Source organism: Ambystoma mexicanum, chromosome 9 (assembly GCF_040938575.1).
Source record: "Ambystoma mexicanum isolate Mex_15411 chromosome 9, UKY_AmexF1_1, whole genome shotgun sequence".
In the NCBI taxonomy this organism is placed as follows: Eukaryota; Metazoa; Chordata; class Amphibia; order Caudata; family Ambystomatidae; genus Ambystoma; species Ambystoma mexicanum.
In genome coordinates, this window is record NC_090931.1 from 586,951,333 (window position 1) to 586,971,990 (window position 20,658).

Genomic DNA, 20,658 nt, shown 5'->3' on the forward strand with positions numbered 1-20,658 from the left:
GGCGTATATGAATTTCCTTCGTAAAAGCACAGAGGGCTGGAGCATTGGAAACGTCTTGCTGGACTTCACTGGTGGCAGTTTTAGCCTTCTTCAGATGTTTTTACAGTCGTATAACAATGGTAAGCAAAGGCAGCAGGTAGGGAATGCAGCTCTGCTGTTGCCAAAGAGTTTGCACGTTTGTTCCTCATGCAGCACCATTAGTACTGTTGCTGTGACTATGTCCTAGTGAGGGCTACAAGATGCTTTACATCGGAAAATGTGCAAACCGTGTCCCATTCATTTTTATCTACACGATGAAAGTTCCCCATATTTGGCAAAACAGATGTGGTTAAACCTTTTTGAACATTCGCCTCAATGGAAATATGTTCATTGGTGCTCATTGTGAGCTGGACAGTTTAGGGAGCAGTTGTGAGCTAAGATAATCAATCGCTTTAAAATCCATGTAATCAGTTGGGTTTGCTTAATCGGAAGCTTCCTCCCTTCGGCTTTGTAAACCCAGTACTTATAAAAACTCAGGTCTTTAAAAAAATTATTTTTGAAAATGAAAAACCTTTTCAGTAAAACCCTACCTGCTGCATAATATCGTGATTAGTAGGTTTGCCAAAATAAAAAAACAGACTGCTTTAACCTTCACAACAATATCTTGATGAATTTGAACACAGATTGTGTGTGTGTGTGTGTGTGTGTGTGTGTGTGTGGGTATATACACATATATGAAAGAGGGGAAAGGTGAAGTGTTAAGGGATAATTGGGGATCAGGGATGGGACTCCCCAAATAGAAATGTCACAAAAAGAATTGTACAAAGGAAAATAAATTGCAAAAACATATTGTTCAGGTAGGTCTTCAAAATCTCCCATTACAAAAAAATGGCATACAACCACAGTTCATCAATTTTTGTTAGCTAAATCGCAACATGCACTAGACACTATTTCACACAACTTCCTTAACTATAACATACTAGGGAAATAATTAACTTGGGCTGAGTGGTTGTACTTTAAAATTAGTATCACCAACACTTCTAGACTGTGTGTATGTTGTATTAGTGTGATGTGCATGCATAGTAATTCCAAGCATATTGCTTATGTGCTGTCTGTACATTTAGTTCTTACTTATTCAGAGCGTATTGTCTGTGCCAAAAACTAAGGATCTGTCTGTGTCAGGATCTCAATCACTGAAAAGCCGTCCTTGTGTCCAAAATGTCTTATATTGACCCTCACACTATAAACAAAGCAATAAAATGTACAAGGACATTTCTTCAACCTGATGTTGGGAAAACAGTTGTTTACAACTGAAAATAAGAATAGTTCCAACAAAAATGTTCTCTGAGGTGAAAGACCTTGGATCCAGAGGGTGTTCCCCTTCCCTCTGGATTCTTAAGTAGGATGGCAATTGTCTTTTTTACTAACCGTTCCTTTGTGTCTCTCCCTGATTCAAAAGGTTCCTGTTTAGGGAACACGTTCTGTAACAGTCTTTCTTTAACACATGTTTCTCCTTTGTTTAGAAAACACTGACCTCCTTTATTATTTCTGGTAGCTTTGCAAACCTCCAGGTATACTCCACTTCCAGGACTCTTTTTGCAATTTCCAACATCCTGGTATACTCTCCTGCCAGGATTTATCATTCAGTTCAAACTACCTGGTGTATTATCCTGCCAGGACTTCTTATGCCTGGCGTCTTTCCTTTGCTAGGATTTATGTGTTTTACAGTTCCTCTATATCACCAAAACAGTATGTATTGTCCTTGATTTGGTATATACGTCTGTGATAATGTTTGCTCAAACTTTGCCCCACTCTTGCATCTCATACATCTGTAGCTCACTGGGGTTTGAATCTGCACTTTGCCTTTTCTGCATTCAAACAATCTTATTGGGCTCTTAGCAATGGTGTTGCATTCAAATTGTTGTTGGTGTGGTTGCTGGAACGGCCGGGGTCCCCGCTGACTTCAGTAGGACCGGTTCTCTGCAGTGTCTCCGGTCCAGGTTGCGCTTCTGCAGTGAGGCTCTTTCACTCGCTTCCCATCCTGGAGGGTGTAGACATCCTTGCAGCTTCCCTTGCGGCTGCGCGGTCACACGCCTGCTTCCCCTCGGGTCCTGTTATGAAGAACGCTGCCTCTTCGAGCTGCCGAGCTACCAGGAACTCTCTCGTGGTTTCCAGCGTCTCCATTGCACTTCTTGCTCGCGTACTGCATTTCTACTTCGATCTTGGCAGTCTCCGCTGCACCGGTGCAAGTATCTTACGCTGGCAAGCCTCTGCATACAACATATAAGCCAATGTTTTCTCCTGCACTGTCACCCTCAGTAGTGCGGTTGCCATCTTTAAAAGTCCCATGCACAGGTAACTCGGAAAAACTACTAGAGTGCAAGTTGTACTACATGCTCGTAATTGCTTGTACAAACTTATTTCTCCTTGTCTCAGTACCCGGGTGATTCTGGGAGTTAAAATCCATAGGCGTCATTGGACACAGTGTTTAAACAGTTCTTCTTAGTTATTCTACATGAAGGTACATCAGAAAAATCAGGTTGTATTGGAGCTTTGTGTATTTAGGTCATAAGTGTAGGTTTGACAAAAAAAAATATGGGGAAGAGGTTTCTTCACTTCTTGCACAAGCGGAAACAAGCAACTGACAGTAGGCTATTAAGGTCTTGGTGTTGGGCATTAGAGGGTATTCCTCATGGGAAAGTGGGAGATACCACGTCCCGACCAATGAAGTCATGGCATCCCCCCGCTAGTTGCCTCCTCCCATGTGATCCTTCCTCATATAGCCACCCCTAGGGTCAGGATCAGGTAGCAGCTGCGTCCCCTGGCCACATGGGAGGAGGTCATCAAGGGGGAATATGTGATGACTCCATTGGATTCATCACATAATGCACCTTTGGACTCCACCGCATACACATTTCCTTGCACTCAAGACTTATGCACAGGTCCAAAGTATAGAGCATTTATTTTATTTTAATATGTGTCAGGGAGGTTTTTCAGGAGCCTTTAACTTTGGAGTTTAGAAGATGTAAACAGGGTGTCCTATAACCAAATAAATGTGATGGGTGGAAGGTTTTGAATTGATCATAACCACTGGCAACGCGCTGGGTAACCTTCCACACCACCATTGTGAAGCCCATCTGCCACTCTGCAGAAGGGAACCAGCCATATGCAAATCAGCCTTGTACTGCCACTGATGAGCAGTCCAGCCAAAGCTGCTAGGCCACATCCCCTCTTTGGGATGGGACTAAGCCAGATTTGTATACAGTATTTCCTCTTCTGTAATGGTAAGTCATGATGAAAAACAATGCTTTGGCTGGTGCACCAGAGCATTGCACGTGGTTGCGATTTATTCCATACCTTCCCATCCATGGCTCTTCAGTGATGCATGAAGTGGGTGTCCACCAGTTTGGCCGAAACAGTCTGGCTTCTTCATTTCTAGGCAGGGTTGGGCTGGTGTCAAGGTACAATTAGGCCCATACGCACTCAACAAAATATACCTGTTAGGGAGATTTATCAGTTGTATGCTTAATCCCCTCTCCCAGCGAGAACTCCCCACGCCCCACCAACACCTTCTGCTGGACATCTGAACCTTTTTCTTGTTCTCCTGAATTGAGGGGAGCCTTTTTTCACTCATTCATTCTTTCTTGCTCTGATCATGGGAACCCTGTTCATAGTACTTTACTTTATGGAGACATGCTTTCCTCCATACCTTTTTAAAGGCAACTGTGTTTCATTTTTGGAGCACATAGCACCCTATGTGCAGTATTGCTGGGACTCCTTTGGGCGCTCCTTTTTATATTATTTTCCTTTATTTTCTCAAGGTTAGAAGGATACGTTTTGCCCCTCTTAGCTTTTCCTTTTTGAGAGATCAGCACACACCACCCTATGTGGAGTGATGAGGGGTTACTTAGTATCCCCTTTCTCTCAGCTCCTATAACATTTCTGTTACAGTAACATCCCTATAGTTATGGCTGGTGGTGGTGAAAGTGTTTTACCGACTTTTGTGCTATTTTTGCCTACAGGCTGTATTGACAGCTGTGGCTATGCACAGGAGGGTCACCTTTGTTCCAACATGTTGGCTTCTTTCTTTTTTCACCATTTCTTGTGTAGTTGTTCTTTCTTGGTCCTTCTTCTACCATCCTGGGAGGAGGGAGGTCCTCATTTGAGTTCTGTCTTCGACGGGAACCCTTGTGTAGTCCGCCGAGTCTCCAGTGTGTCTGCGAGGATAGGAAGCATGGGAGGGTCCCAAAACTCTTCTATCGTTTGTCTTCTGGTGTGCCTGAAAGGAACCAGATCCCACTGCAGGGCTGACTGTCCTGACTGGAGAGTCACCCGCACCTTTCTGTAAACTGCAGGGAGATTTTGCAGAGGATGAATGTGAAATCCACAACAAAATGCGAGGTTCTTGAGGCAGAAGGCAAGTCGACCACTGGTATAGAAGGTTATATGTGATCTTACGGACCACAAAAACAGAGTGGTACATAGAGCGGACAACCCATCGAAAAACACTGAATTCTTTTATTTTGTTTTAATTTGGGGTTTTGTTTTTTTTTATTTGGGGGTCTCCTCCCCCCCAAAACCCTATTGTTTTTTATACCCTTTTAAAGCCACACCATCCTGACCCATTTTAATTCCTTACCCCACTACCCTTTATATATTTATTTAATCCTTTTGGTGTTTTTCTGTGTTATTGTCTGCTCTGTTATGTACCACTCTGTTTTGCTTGCAATAAAATGACTGGATACCGAATAGAGAATCCTAAGAAGATGATCAGAGACGTCTGCAGTCCCTTCCAGTAACCGCAAAGAGACAGCTGCTGTCCTGACCCTGTTTTTGAATCGACCAAGAAGCTCCAAAGAGAACGACTCCTTCCCTTTGGCTGGTGCAACCAACTAGCCTATGACTGCTGCGGAACGAGCCATCCCCTGACCTGCTGTGACCTTTCTGGACTGCAAACCGCAAATACCAGGGGACCTCTGACCCAGTTGCAGTGCATCGTCTTATCGTGAATGAAACCTCCCAGAATGTTGGTGAGCTCCAGTTGCACCTCCAGAGACAACATTCCCCTCAAAGTCCCCTCGGATCAACCGGGCGGTAAACGTTCATCCTTCGAGCAGACCGACGTGGGAGTACGAAGAATTCCATGCTAAGTCCTTTCTCTTGACCGCTGCTGCAACATCCCTTCCAGAATCCCTCCATTCGTCACCACGATCAAGGGACAGTAGACCGGGTCCACCGCTGTTGTACTGTGAAATAATCCAGCTGCATCTTCTTCTTCACTCCTCAGGTACTATGGGTCTCGGGGGTAGTACTATCAAGCCATTTTGTCACTGGAGTGCTGATTCCATTGTTTGGGTGTTCAGCCTTACTGTTCGCCCAGGCCTAATGCTTGTGTGCCTATAGTGAGGCCTTTCCAAGGTCCCTGATAACTTTCCTTCCAACAAAAGCATTCTACTTACTGTTAGGAAATATTTCCATTTAAGTGTAATTTTCCCTCCAGTTGTGTACCCCCCAACTTTTTTGCTGCCGTTTAACACCATAGTCTGACTTTGCCAGGGGAGCCCAGCCTTCTGCTGCACTCCTCTGGGCTTTGGCTCACTTTTTATGGTGAAACTGACATGCCCTTAAGACAGTCAGTACTGGGAGACTTTGCTTCCCTTAGTCCTTTTCCAATGTTGCGACTTGTGTGCAACATGTAACAAGTGTAGTCTTAGTCATTTCCATTAGCCCTAGATACTCTCAAAGGATTCTTTAGGAGATGTGCAAATGTGTCACGGACACGGCTGGTGGCAGCTTATCTTTTCATATAATTTTAACCCTTTCCTGCCAGGTAAACTTGACACGAATAGGTGGCCTGGCTCCAAAATGGTAAACCCTAGCCGGTGGGCCCTAGCGCCTCCATCCATTTTTGCGCACGAGTGGCCCCTTGGGTCCCCTCTCCTTTCCACTGCTGGTACGAACTAGCAAACTATTCCCAACTCTTGGAATCGACTCTGCCCTCAAGTGGAGACCCTCCTTGAATAGTGGGAACCTATTCTTCATTGCCTCACCCACCTTCCTGAGCTGCTACAAGCCCCTGAAGAGACCCCATTTTGCCCATTGGAACTACTGCGTGCGCTTGCATTACCTGTATTTTTGAGCATTAGGCTCCCCTCTTCTTAGGGATCAGACTGCCTCTTAGTTAGGAGTGTGTTGGATGTAGAAGGAGCTAAAGGCTATTTGCACTGCCTGTTTTCTTCCCCTTTTAGGTTTTGGACCCATTTTGTGCATTAGCCCTTTAGACCCCATTGGCCTTGTACATATGTATTTAGATAGGATTGTGTTGGTCTAATAAGTATTACTGTGATTAGATTTGTATGTTTGAAACTCAAAGGCCTTGAAATAAATGTATATGTATTTTTAATATATCTACACCTGACTGGGAGTGATTTGTAAGTGTCCTTTACTCTGTGTGCTCATTGAGGTCTTTGTCACCCTCACCCCTCCTTGACCGCCGCCAAGCTACCTTGATTGGTCTGGCTTGTCCAGAAGGCTACCCTGTTCCAAGAAACAAGGCTGGCCTCCTGAACCTCTGCCCACCAGGTTAGAGTTCAGAAATCCATCTGAACACTTACTTATACTGAAGGTATCCTTTGGAACTATACCTTGTCTGCTGCTGTCTTTTACCTGCATTCCGTCCGAATGGACTCTGAAGAACTCACAACTAGTTAGGGATGGACTGCTAGAGCCCTGTGGTCATTGTGTTGTAGAAAAGATCGGAACCTCCCCATTCAGCAGGTGGCTCAGAGTCTCATGAAACCTGTGTGCCCAGTGCTCTACTTTAGGCGCATGTTCTTAAAGCTAAACCCACGCTGACCAAAACTGGTTCTGCGCCCAGGATACATTCACAATCACCAAAACAGCCATTGCAGCTGCCGAAACTGACTTTTTCGACGCCTGATGAAACACCAAGGTCTGGATACACAGTAGCAACATCCCCATTAGTAGATTCACTTCACAAGAAATCCCACACAGTGCCAGAGGAAATAGTCTTTCCTTTGCAAGACACCCCTTCTGGTAGTCCTTGGACTGAAGATATATTTGAAAACACTCTTAACCAGATGACTTCCTTTATGGAGTCTCTTGAAAAGCACCTGTTAAAACACAGGCACATTGCACAAGAGGAAGATGAGCCTGCATCAAAGACTTCTAGATTACAACCTACTGGTTCTTATGATTAGTCTGTTTTTGAGCTAGATGCCAATGAGGATGAAGATGGCTTATTTAGAATATGATCCTGGCACAGACCCAGATGATTATTCAGTCCCACCTAAAGATGTCCCGAATGACCCTGTTTTGTCCTCACCCATTGCTTACCAACTGCTTTATAACTGCCTTCTTAAAAAGGCTGTAGATTTCTTTAAAATTAACACACGAGAGTCAGAAGAGGATACTTACTTCGTTGATTAAATCCTCAATGAAAAGAAGCAGAGGGGTCAGTACATCCCTTTATTACAATCAGTTAGGAGACGTCTTCTACAGTTCTTTTCTACACCTGCACAAACCAGGACTGTCAACCCGCGCATTGAGAAGCACTTTAAACTGGCACTCACAGACCCACTTTTCATCAAGGGTCCCTTGAAGCCGGATTCCCTTGTCGTAACTACCACCCACAAAAGGACTGGCACAGAGAGGGTTATATGGCAACCGCCATACTTTTCATACACAAGGATCTGCTAGACCCTCCGCTCAGTCCAGCTACACATCAGGAGCCTGTACCAGCTCATGGTACACTAATCCGGAACAACTATCAGCTTCCCAGTCTTCTTTCAAATAGCAATTTAGGCAAGGGCATAGTGGTGGTAGGTGCCAAACCAACAGGGGTTCGGCTACCCCCGCCAAGCAATGACACTCTGCTTCAAGTGCCCCCATCTCACCCCAGCAAAGGGAGGTGGTCACACATCTCTGTTTGCGCACGTATTGGAGGGTATCACATCATACAAGTGGTTATTGGCCAACTGTCAAGGACGGATATTGCGTGGAATTCCTTCAACTGCCACGCGATCATTCTCCAAAATACAGAAAGATGCAGTTAGACCACCAGCAAATTCTACAAGCAGAGCTAGAAGCTCTTCTAGAGAAAAGGAGCCATAGAGCTTGTCCCTCCATTAGAGGCAAAGAAGGGTATTTATTCTGTGTACTTCCTTATTCCAAAGAAAGGCAAGCCCAAATGCTCAGTACTCAATTTAAGACCAGCAAACGAATATGTCAAACCTCAGAAATTCAGAGTGACATTACAGGAGGTCATTCCTCAGCTCAAGAGGGATGACTACATGGCAGCACTACATATGAACAATGCCTACTTTCAATATTGCCAGCTCACAGAAAGTACCGAAGGTTCAAGAGGGGGGGGGGGCACTTTGGAATTGCACCTGCCCCTCAGGTCTTTACAAAGGTACTAGCAGTGGTAGCAGCACACCTGCGCAAACAATAAATCCCAATTTACCCATATTTAGACCACTGCCTCATAACAGGAGGTGCACCACGAATATGCCAACAGCATACGGAGGAGACAAACCTTCTGCATCAACTAGGGTTTTCGATCAACAACAGAAAGTCAAGCCTGGTTCCCAGTCAGACAAAACAGTTTCTAAAAGCTGTAATTAAGACAGAAGATGCTCTAGTCTTCCCCTCCAAAGAAACAGTTCAGAACTTTCTGATGCAAATCCCTCCTGTGTTATAATGTTGGTCGGCCAATAACAGTGAGGAAGGTGATGCGCCTTCTTGGTATGATGGCATCATGGATCTTCATTGTGACACATGCAAGGCTACACATGCATCCAATACAGGAATGGTTAGCGAAACAATGGTCGCAGGCACACACAAATTGACTCTGGTGTCAATGCAGCAATGGTGGAAAAGGGGAACTTGCTAAGAGGGAAACCCATTTCAACCCACCAACACAGGTCACATTCACAACAGACTAGTCCCTTTTAGAATGGGGAACACATTACCTCCACCATACAGCCCACGGCATGTGGACACAAATGCTAGTGAAAAAGCACATCAATGTCCTGGAATTGCTAGCTGTGCAGCATTACATGCGTTCCAACATCATCTAATAGGGAAGTCTGTACTCATTATCACGTACAGTACAAGCGCCATGTTTTACATCAACAAACCAGGCGGGACAGATTCTCAAAATCTGCCCAGACTAGCACAGAAAATCTTGAATTGGAGTCTCCAGAGGGACATTTTCCTCTTGTCACAACACGTTCCAGGAGAACACAACTTCATAGCAGACATACTAAGCAGAAACACAGGTCTACCATCGGAACACAAGAGGGAACTACATTCAAACATTGTCCAACATTTTCTCACGATGGGGTCATTCAGACATAGATCTGTTTGCCACAGAAGAAAATACAAAATGATATACTGATGCTTTCTGGTTCCCCCAGAAGCGATCCAAAGGTAACGCACTTTGGATCGGTTGGTATGGGATATTTGCATATGCTTTTCCTTTGACGCCACTGTTGAACAAAGTAATCCACAAAATGCATTAGGAGCAGTTAACAATGATCATAGTGGCTCCAATGTGGGCACGTCAAACATGATACTCCCACCTACTCAGGATGTCTATTTGCCCACAATGAAGCTAACCTGCCCTTACAACATCTTGTCACAAAAACAAGGGTCAACCCTTCATCCACACCCTCAGACAACCAACTTAGCAGCTTGGCTTCTGAGGTCATAGGGTTTGGCCATCGTAATTTACCTACCAAATGTATGTAAATATTAAAAGAAGCGTATAAACCAAACTCTAGACACTGTTACTTTAACAAATGGAAAAGATTTGTAGTATGGTGTAGGAGGTCCAATTTTATTCCCATTGATTGTTCTCCTTCTAACATAGTTTACGATCTGCTTCACTTATTGAACTTGGGTCTTGTCTTCAATTCCCTAAAAGTGCTTTTAGCTGCACTTTCTGCATATATAATCTCGCAAAGCAAGGTTTCATGGTGGAAGATTCCATTTGTGGAAGCCTTTGAACATTGAGTTCCTTTAAGACGAGGTAACAGTATCTGAGATGGATGTGGATGCAGATCTGACTCCTACATCAATAATCAGACCGACTCAGGAAGTTTGGTAAAAATACGACTGTTTTAATTACACTTGTTACTTTATACTAAACTTTATACTTTATACTTATATACTAAACTTTATACTAAAAATGTGTCATACTACGTGGCAAAATAAGAAACCCCTACTAGGGGATGTGACGGGCTTAAAGGGAACATCTAAGCATACTTTCTATAAGGACGGGGATTGTGATTGGGTCTCTAAGGGCAGGTGGACAACTAAGCCCACCCCAAGTGCAAGTCATCTTCCGTGTCATGAAAATACACAACGTTCTATTGGCTTCTCAAACTATAGGTCTCCTTGCTACGTGGCCCTCTACAATTGGTTGGCACGCTTCTACCCTCCAGGAATATTCCACTCGCTAGTAGCGTGCAAGCTGGTACGCCAGGTGCTCGGGATTGGCCTGGTCGTGCCTCCCCACACAATGAGCCCAACATCTATCATCACTCCTGCGGTCTGCCATTCAATTAATGAGTTTGAACTTGGCCTTCCGAAGGCTCACTGTGCCTGAGAATAAAAAGGAGTGCATGCATGGCCTTATCTTCTGGTCTCGGTGTAGCTCGCCCCAAAGTCCATTGTCATCTGACCATGTGACTAGAGACCACGTTTGTAGCTCCTTCGTTGCATTTAATACTATTAAATGAAGAAAACCTGGCACTTGTATTGTTTTCCACTACACCTCAAACAGGAGCTCGGCTCGCTTCTCACGTTCATTTCATCTTCTCGAGTAGATAACCAGGTTCAGGCGGCTCAGACTCTTGACACGGGGCCAGGCAAGCCTTCTCGAATCTTCCTTCGCTGTTAGCTGTTTTATTCTGCTGTGCCAAACTTTCAGCCCTTCCATTCACGGTGTCCAAGTTTGCTAAAATGCGTTGTGGAACATCCAGATTCTATACACACATACATATTGGCAGCAGCGCCTGCAGTCTGTTTACTACGTATAGCCAGCTGTATCTGTACATTTATGAAATGGCTTTGCATTTTCTCCAGTGCTTCTCCGAACGTGCAATCTTCATTCCGCACATGAAACGTTGCTCAATCAGATTCTATAAGGTCTATATTCTTTCTTCATTGTCATCTCTTTCGGGTACGTCATTTCTGCTTCATGTGATGTCGCCAGTCTTGTCTTTCATTCATCTTCACACTTCTTCCGGAACTTCCTTCAAAAGACCGTCATTTCTTCACGGATACATATAGGGTTTTCTCAATGGATACTTTGTTTCAAGGTCTCTTCGCGGTATAGGTACCATTACTGGCTTTGCGCATGTCGCAATTTCCAGATGCCAACATATGGGCATAATGGGGGTGGGACTACTGATAGAGGTACTTGGTTCCTCCTCTAAACCTTCATGGAAGGGGTCAAGATACTATATCCCCCAATTGCAAAGGGTGGGGATATAAACAGTCCCTTTTGAGCCAATGCATAAAGCAAGCCTCAAAGATCTAACTTACAAAGTCGCTTTTTTTATGCATAAGAACAAATTAGTCTTGAACACACACGTTTCACACCATAGTTCATTTCCAGGTTCCATGTCAACCAATCAATTGAACTGCCAGTGTTTTTTCAAAAGCCGTACATCTCTGGAGAAAGAGAGAGAGCCCTTCATACACTAGGTGTTAGAAGACATGTCATGTACTACCTCAACAAGACTAACCCAATATGGAAAACTGACCAGTCCTTCGTGGGTTGTGTTGAAACATCTTTTTGTCTCTGTTCCTTCTAACCACACACCTCCTCCTGGTACTGCTCGCTAGTCTATGCAAAGCATTGCTGATGTGAACATCTCCACCGTCCCCCAGTCATCTTTTGTAACTTGTACTTTACCACTCTGAGTACCAATGAGTTCCTAGTTTAGCGAGTGTTCAGTTGGTCTTTTGACTGGTTACATCGAGAGTGTGGCGGCACCATGGGGTGGTGCCTGTTGGCTATTGGGGTGACCAGGGTCCTGGTTGGTATGTGGGACATAGTAAATAGCGGCTGGATGGCCTGGTTCGGGCGACGTGTGTATTAATAATCTCTCTGTAGTTCATTAAGAGGCATTGTACACTTTGTGGTAGTGGTATGGATTAGGATGTGACTGATGTTCATAAACATAGCCTTCATTGTGGGTATAATACCCTAGATACCTGAGAGGCATGATTATATATTTTTTCGTTACATCGCTAATTAAGACATCTTTGAATGCAGAGGGAGTTGTACACAAAGCGTGTGCCCGTAGTAATTTAATTCTCAATGCTGTCGTTTTTTGGTTGAGTCCTTACCTGCCGATATACGTAATCATGTGACGTTGGATGTCCGATTTAGATCATGTGATATGTACTTGATTTGAAGTCCAGCCATTTATGGGGTAATCCTGATCGGATGAGTTTCTGTTGCCAGCAGAAAGAGATGACACATCCGTACGATGGCTCATAGTAGGCTTTTTTTATGTATTAAAGTCTGTGGATGCATTTCAGACTTGCAAAAAGTAAGTATTAGTGGATGCACTGTATTACAAAGACTAGAGCTATATATCTTTGTTTGGTGTCAAACCGCTTGGATGTCTTCTTGTGGATTAGCTTGTGGGTCTCATTCCTGAGTCGACATGAGGATGACACAGGGCTTTCAGAGTATCTTCTATTAGGTGTGTATTAATGATTATATGGCACTAAGCCATGATGACGGTGATGTTGAGTTGTTTGATTAGTTTTAAGTAATGTGCACTGCTCCATGGTAGTGATATCAATACGTACACTTATAAACGCCATATAGATAATGCATGTTGCATGGCGTGTGGGCAACTAATTACACACTATTTCAAAAAAGGTAGCAGGCGCTCCTCTCCAGAAAGAACCATGGCATGATAACCTGTTCTGAGGTGAGAGTTTGCAGCACACGCTTTTTGCTCACTGTACCTTTCATAGATGGGAAATATCCATTTGCATATCAGTCTTTTTCCCACCCACATGGGTCTTCAGGTTTGTACTATAAAAGGATGCCTGGCTGTGCTATCCATTTTAAGCACTCACCAGAGCAGGAATCCTATTTCTAGATCCCTATCATAGTCCAATTTTTGAAAGGGCTCATTAATGTGTTACCTCCAGTCCCTTACATTATACCAGTTTGGGACTTGAACCGTGTACTCAAATATCTCCTGTATGCTCCTTTTGAGCAGCTTCAGTGTTGTTCCCTAAGGTTGTTGACTCCCAAAACAGTTTGCCTCACGTCCCCATTAGATCAGTGCGTAGAATCACTGAACTACAGGCTCTTTTGTGTAAGCCGCCTTTTACCACCTTTTTCAAGAGTTCGTCCCACCTTTCTTCCAAAGGTAGTTTGTTTCATCTTGCTAAAAAAATTGTCCTTACTACTTTTTATCCTTCACCTCATTCTTCTAAGGAAGAGGAAAGACTACATTGTCTTGACCCTAAGAGAGCCTTGAGTTTTTATATATCTAGGTTGGCAAACCTTAGACAAGATGACTAATTGTTTGTGGGTTACACAGGTCACAAGCTAGGACTGATTGTGAGCAAGTAAACCTTGTCCCGCTGGATTATACTTTGCATTTCAGAATGCTATAATTTAGTGGGTTAAGATGTTCCTTAAGGCCTGCTGGCACATTGTAATGGGGGCGTTGCCACTTTATCAGCTTTACCGGGGGTGGGGGCGGGAAGGGGGTACCAGTACAATACATGTGTGCTGCTGCATACATTTTCAATAAATTACTGCCTGGACTCCACGTCAGGACAGGAGGCAGGATTTGGGAAGGCTATATTTTACAGCATTAATAGTAAGTACATTTTTACTCCCACCTCATACACATACTGCTACTTTGGGAGTTCATTGAAGGGAGGACACAATCCATTCGAAGAACAAATTACTTTCCCATGGTAATGTTCTTTTTACTGGATGTTCCTCCCACGTATTCCTCGTCGCCCTTTCCATCCTACTCCTCAATAGAATTTGCTTGTATTGCACCTACCTCTATTTACCTTCTGGTCATTTTGACTTCGCGAATTCCTGTGCTCTGTAAAGAAGGGGAAAAACTGAAGTAAGCTATATGTACTGTCAGGGACATCAAGCTAGAGAGCGGACGCAGGCAGTCAAGGGACATAGTCGACGACACACTGCACCCTCTACAAAGAAAACATTTCCAAAGCAGATGATGCTGGATGGAGATTATCAAAGGTGAGTAATATGTGGAAGGAACATCCAGTCCAAAGAACATTTGTTCTTCTGGAAATCTGCATGGTGACTGGAGGGATGGGTTCAAACAGTGGCGGCCGCTTACATAGGGTGGGGGGGCACCCCCCGCAAATCATGGCCGCCACCCCACCCAGATAGTGTGCAGACACTGCAGAGAACAGGTTCTCTGCAGAGATAAAGTTCTCTGAATCCAAAAAACAGTATAATACACGCGACTTGCCAGAGAAGGCATACGAACGTTTTCCACAACATACTCTACCCAGTCGAGGTAAGCATGGATGTTTATTGTGATTAAAGATACTGTGCGACCAGCCCATAAATATATGTCTGATATTAGATCTTGCATAAACAGATGCTGTGATAAGACAGTTACCCACACTCCGACTGCTGATGAATCGTGGATTCCAGAGGGTGCAGAATAACAACTGCCCGTGATTTGGGTAGGAACAATTTCATTTGACTCGCACCTTTGCTCGCATGCCTCTCTAATACATCATGGAGGTGTTCCATTAATCCAGGTACTAGATTATGAACCTATAGCGCAAGCTAATCACTGGCTCTCCTCACCTTCTCACTTCCCTGTTTCCTTCCTCTCCCCAGTCAGGTGTAACCAAAAGGACACACACGCTAGTCCTTTAAACTATTGCACCCCCATTGTTAATGGGATCTAAAAGTCCACACACTGGTAGCACGCAGCTATTTGAGTAAGTGTGTTTTACAGGGGGTAGACTCACCCCTCTGTTCTCTACCTTATGTTTCCCCTTAGGAAACGGAGGTGTTTCCTGGATCACATTGAAGCTCCATAGAAGGAGTGAACCCCATGATAAGAACTTTTGGTCATGAAGAAGATGACCCTAATCTCTATGGTTATCGAAACCGGTCGACCCACTTATGCATGAGCTTCCTCATGTAGATGACGATGTCCAACTCAAGAAACTTGCACACGTAACAAACATGTTTGCTCAATGACTAGATATGCTTGCAGCCTCTAGGTCTTTCGCTTTCCCTCTTTCTGAGGGCACATTGTTTTACACTATCAGAACAAGCTTTGAGATGACAGGATTACTGCTCGAATGGGTGATTAAAACATAGAGAGAAATTCCTGACAGCAGTACCCTCTATGTCACTCATGAAAGAGGCATAATCTAATCTATATTGTCCTTATTTAGCAACCTATTACTTGTGTCTTACCTTTTTACAATACCATTTTTAGGTGGATGTTTATACGATAGGGAGAATCTTCTTGCGATCCCTTTTAGATAGGCGGCGCACCATCGAACCCCTAGGAAGAGACTCCCGGGATAGGGACAGGGTGTTCTTCACAGGAGGGACAGCCTGTATGTGTGTTTTGTTCAACAAGAGTGTTGTTGCTTTTCCTTTGCTAAAGGCTTTCTCTGAATACCATTCTGTGTTACCACATTTTGTCCTAACGGTAGGCATGTAATATTGACCTTTTGGTCCTCATTTAAGCCCTATGTATTTTTATATTCACTAATGCATCATGCCGCTTTGATGTCTTAAAACACAGTCCTGCTGACATGTTCATTGTGCAGCCGAGATGAGTCTCCTCAGAGCTTCAGCTGTCCTCTCCTGTTCTCATTGTTCATATGTGTGTGCCTGTCTGTGTGTGCGGGCATCTAACTTCTTTACACATTCTAATGAGACTATTAGGGTGCAGCTTCAATGTTACAACCAGTTAACTGACCTTCAGGTCAGAAACCAGACACTTAAGGACTTCTTTGAGAATTAACTGAAAATCTGTGTTCTCAATATGCGGTAAACAAGTAATATTTTAGCTTAGTTTCTCCCCTTTCAGATAATGCCTAAAATCCCACGTTAGTAAGAGGATGAATGCACATGAATGCCAGTGACAGCATGACAAAATGATATTTTTCAATCATTACTGGATATCTATATAATGAATGTCTTTATCCATGCAACATAGTACCAGCTTTTCTCAATACAAGCTGCTGTAAAATACACAGTCACACTTGCAAACGTCAGAATAATGTTACCACCATTAGTATGTAAAGCCTAATGCTTTTTATGTCATATTTCTGTGGGTTCCGACAGTAATTTGTATTTTGGAAGCCATTTTTCCCAAATGTTCACGGGGGGAGATCCCACCCGCACCCCCCTTGATGTGGGTTAGGCTCGCACCCGTCCAAATTCGCCCAGAGAAGTTTACGCCCCACCACCTTTCAAAGTCACCAGCTGCCACTGCGTTCAAATACAGTTAACATTACTGTCTGGGCACCACAGCACCATGCTCTGTTTAGCAGTGAAAAATCTGTTTCGTGGAGAAGCTGGCTACCCAGCAGCCTATGTATGGAAGAGGAAGATTTGTAAAGTGTTTGTTGTATGCTCATATTTTCTGCTTAGAGCTTGCTTCTTTTATTTCTTTGGAATGTAAAAATAAATGTGTGGCAATCTATCAAAGACCCAATATTGTTGAAGGATGCTTTTATTACCAGCAAGTGTAGTTCCCTAGCTATTGGTGTCTTTTATAGATTACCTTATGACCAACCCACCTTTTGGGCAGCTTTAAAGGGAAAGTTATGCTGTGTAACATGCATTAAAAAAGTAAAATGAAGACTGGGTTTGAAACTTCAGGAGCACCGATTGGTCAAATGTAGGCAGTCTGCACTACACATATGTTTAAAAGGGCATGCACCTTTTTGTGAACATATGTGATCCAGCAAGGGAAAACCATTTCCTTACAATATTAAATGTTAATCTTTGGAATTCTGGGGGTTCCCTGCCTGGCAGGTGGGAATGTTCAATGCATGTGACTGTATCAATAACACCAGTACTGGAGAACCACACTTACAGGCTTGTAACCATTTTCTGGAAACATTGAAATAAACACTGGTTACATGCTGTATGTGCCTTCCTTTCCTCTTACCACTTTCCCTAAAAAGAAAAGTGACATAAAAGCACAGCAGTCAGATCTACCTTACTCTTCTGTTTGCTTCATTTGGAGAATTGATACGTGGGCTTCTGTTGTTAACTAGTGAAGACTGGAAATCCTTTATATTTGCACCTCTGTAATGAACCGTGCCTGCGTTTCTTCCACATTCGGAGTGGCACTTGTTTCCCGACGTATTGACCTACCACCCCCACTTCAACTCTCTTATAGGGAGCAGAAGATATGCAATTTACAGCATTAACGTTCCACCCATTGAATTATCTGTCGTATGGCAGCCGGGCTGCAGTGCAGAATATGCTCAAGGGCTTCCGATGTCACCTTCCGTCCCGAGAGCCAGGCCTAAGCCAAGGCACCACAACTCTGTGTGTTCTTTTTTGAGCGAGACCGTTGACCAGCTGCGGCTCCATACTTGATCTATAAATGTAGCAACAACATCTTGACTAGGACTCATGCATTGTGTGTTGTAGCTGCAATCCAAATCAAAATAAATGTGCAATGAAAAAGGTGACATCCACGCTTCCAATGCAATGTTATGTTTCCTGCTTGACCCGGACAGGGTTCCTACTTCATTTATATGTTGCTCTTTTCTAAAACAACAATCAACCTTCTAACACTGTGTTTAAATTCTGGAAATTGCCTTGGAGAATCCAAGAGAGCTATAGCCTAAGGGGGCTCTTATGTTTTGTTTTTAGTTCAGTCCTTTAGCAAAATGAGTGCATTATCTGCAAGGCTATATTGCATGTTAATGAAATAAAACCTACTTTTCTTTTCAACAGATGAATGGAGATTGATAATTGGCGACCCAACGAAGTTTGGACTGGGGTTGTTCTCCATCTTCTTTGATGTTATTTTCATTGTGCAGCATTACTGTTTATACAGGAAGCAATATGAAACTCTCACAAACAACCAATAACGTCAAATGAGGAAGTGTATGGTTATGATGATCGGTTTCTGTGGCTTCACAATAGGATGAAACCTAGGACCTTGCAAAATATGGGGCATTTCTGATCAGTGTTGAATGTCCATTTTCCATGAAATACGGCTGTTAACGAATCCCTGGAGCAGTGGGTCAAATGTGCTTCGCTTTTTCTTCTCCATATGAACCAGCCTGAGTACTGCCTCCACGGATATAATGTGCCTTACCAGAGTGCTAGTCCCAGTCGCACAAATATCTCAGGAAGTAATATTAAACACATCTGCGCCTTTTTTTAGATTTACGAGAATGATATAGGTCAAGGAATCTGGTTAGAAGAGCATGGTGGGACACATGGACACTATGTGGTTCACCAAACACGAGCAGCTGTTAAATTTAGGGGTCATTTGAAGACTTAAAGTGTAGGCTAAATTAAGTATACTCCAAAAATACCCAGGAACATACAGCTGTTCACCCTCAGCTAAACATTCAGAGAATGGCTCCCTCTTCAATCTGCTTTCTCTTTAAGTACATTTTCAGTTCATCTGTTTTTATTTTTATTTTTTTTATTTTATTTTTGCATTAGCCTTCGTCTTGTACCCTTTTAAATGGATTTGTTCTTTCCAGCCCTGACATGCAAGGCACAAAGTATGTCAGTGAATCCTGCACCATCTCCATTACCCATGGGCTGCATAGGTGTCCGGAATGCTTCTGGAACCTTCTTGCTGCCTCTTTGCAAGTCTTTAAACAAATACAGTGTTTCCTTGCTAACATTTCAAACGGTGCCTTCTAACATGGGCCTCCTCGCAAAGTGGGGGTAGTGCTAGGTAAATTGGTCTGCTCATGCGACGGATTGTTAAGGTGGAAACGGTGTCCAGTCAACTGGTCGACTGCAATTTGGTCGACTGCAATTTGGTCGACGCAATTTGGTCGAATGCCAAATGGTCGAATTTTTTTTTTTTTATATATATATGTGTTTTGTGGGTTTTCGTGTGGGGAAAAAAAATAAAAAAGAAAAAAAAGGGGGTTGGGGGGGGGACCCCCCCAAAAAAAAAAAAAAAATGGGTAAAAAAAAAAAAAAAAAAAAATTCGACCATTTGGCATTCGACCAAATGGTGTCGACCAAATTGTCTGTCGACCAAATGTTTTCGACCATTTGACTGGTAACCGGTGGAAACCTGTTTGTTCAAATCTGATCCAATTTAGATTCAAAGAAACGTAATCTACTATTTAGCAGAACCATTACAGAGGCTATACAACACAAATGGCTGTTTTCATGTTTACAGGCCTTTCCCTGAACTGGAAAGCACTTAACTTATTTGTCTGTTATATATTTAAGCTGTTTGGCCGATACTTAAGATAGTGCAGTATTTTACCCACATGCACTTGCCACTAGCAATATGGGGGTGGGGGGTCGCCGGTTTCTCGTGGAATGGCAGCACTGTGACTCAATGGGCAGATCAGGATCTATCAAGTTAGATGGGCAAACCATGGCATCACGGGAGCCATAGGCAGAAGGCGAACGTAGAACACGGCACCCCATTGCTCTAAGGAAAGTTACTCTTTATTTTGTGAACATGATACGATTAAAGAAAAAAAGAAGTACATTCCAAATTAAGGACCTGTAAAGACGTGAATGGGTATTGTATACCAAAATGCTTTTTATATATGCACTTTATATAATCAACTGGTGATTTTAGCTTAAAAAAATAATTTTCAAAAGAAAAAACGCCATCAAGATGTACATTCTGGCCAGCAATGTTTGATATATGGCAGGTGATAATGACTGCATTCTCTCATGTCATGGGACAACGCATCTCTCTAAAAGTAGCAGTCAGCTCACTGCTTAACACTTCAACATATGCCAGCGACTGCTGACATGTCTCATTGTATGTTGCATTGTTGCAATGCTTCTAACAAAAATACATACTACCATCTTGGTGGATTTCATGCCAAACACTGCCTTCATTTAGTTGATGTTTTTTACCCTCATACTTGGTTTTCTTTTGGACAGCATGCCCAGGTGGATATAAAGTGGACTTTTTAATCAGAACATAATGAGATGAGCACACTTCTGACAAAATCAAGGACCGGTCCAAGTGTTGGTCTGAAGACCCTGGTGGTGTACTGCAGCTTTCCGATAGGTGTGTGGTGCTGGATTATATAAACAAGCTGAGCGAACCATACCCTTTAAAAACAAAAAAACAAAAAAGCATTACCTAACACCTACTATAGGCGTTTCAGGTGTGTATACACATTCCTTCAAGGTTCCTTACAATGTTCTGCGTCTGCTTTATCACAAACTGACGGGCCACATGCCTGTCCTCATTGTTTTCCCTCTGGGGGCAACACCTAAGCACCCTCTGTTCAGACTGAGCTGTGGGAATATCCAGCATCCAGCTGTAATTTCTGCTTCACTTGCTCATACGGTTTCAATGGATATGCATACAGGGGGCGTATACTTTCAGCCAAAACGAATGGCACCGGTTCTAATGTACTGTTCCCACTATATTTGGATATGCACACCTATCC

At 43.3% G+C, this 20,658-nt stretch overlaps 1 protein-coding gene across 8 annotated transcripts in view; it reads left to right on the top strand.

The window, feature by feature from the left end:
• CTNS (cystinosin, lysosomal cystine transporter) overlaps positions 1-20,083 on the top strand; it is a 418,668-nt gene extending 398,585 nt beyond the window's left edge. For all 8 annotated transcript variants that reach the window (XM_069615198.1, XM_069615197.1, XM_069615199.1 and 5 more), the window contains 2 exons: positions 2-119; positions 17,990-20,083. In XM_069615198.1, coding sequence (XP_069471299.1) covers positions 2-119; positions 17,990-18,126 — 255 coding nt within the window. In that variant the 3' untranslated portion in view covers positions 18,127-20,083. The remainder of the gene's footprint in view (position 1; positions 120-17,989) is intronic.
• The last annotated feature ends 575 nt before the right edge of the window (positions 20,084-20,658 follow it).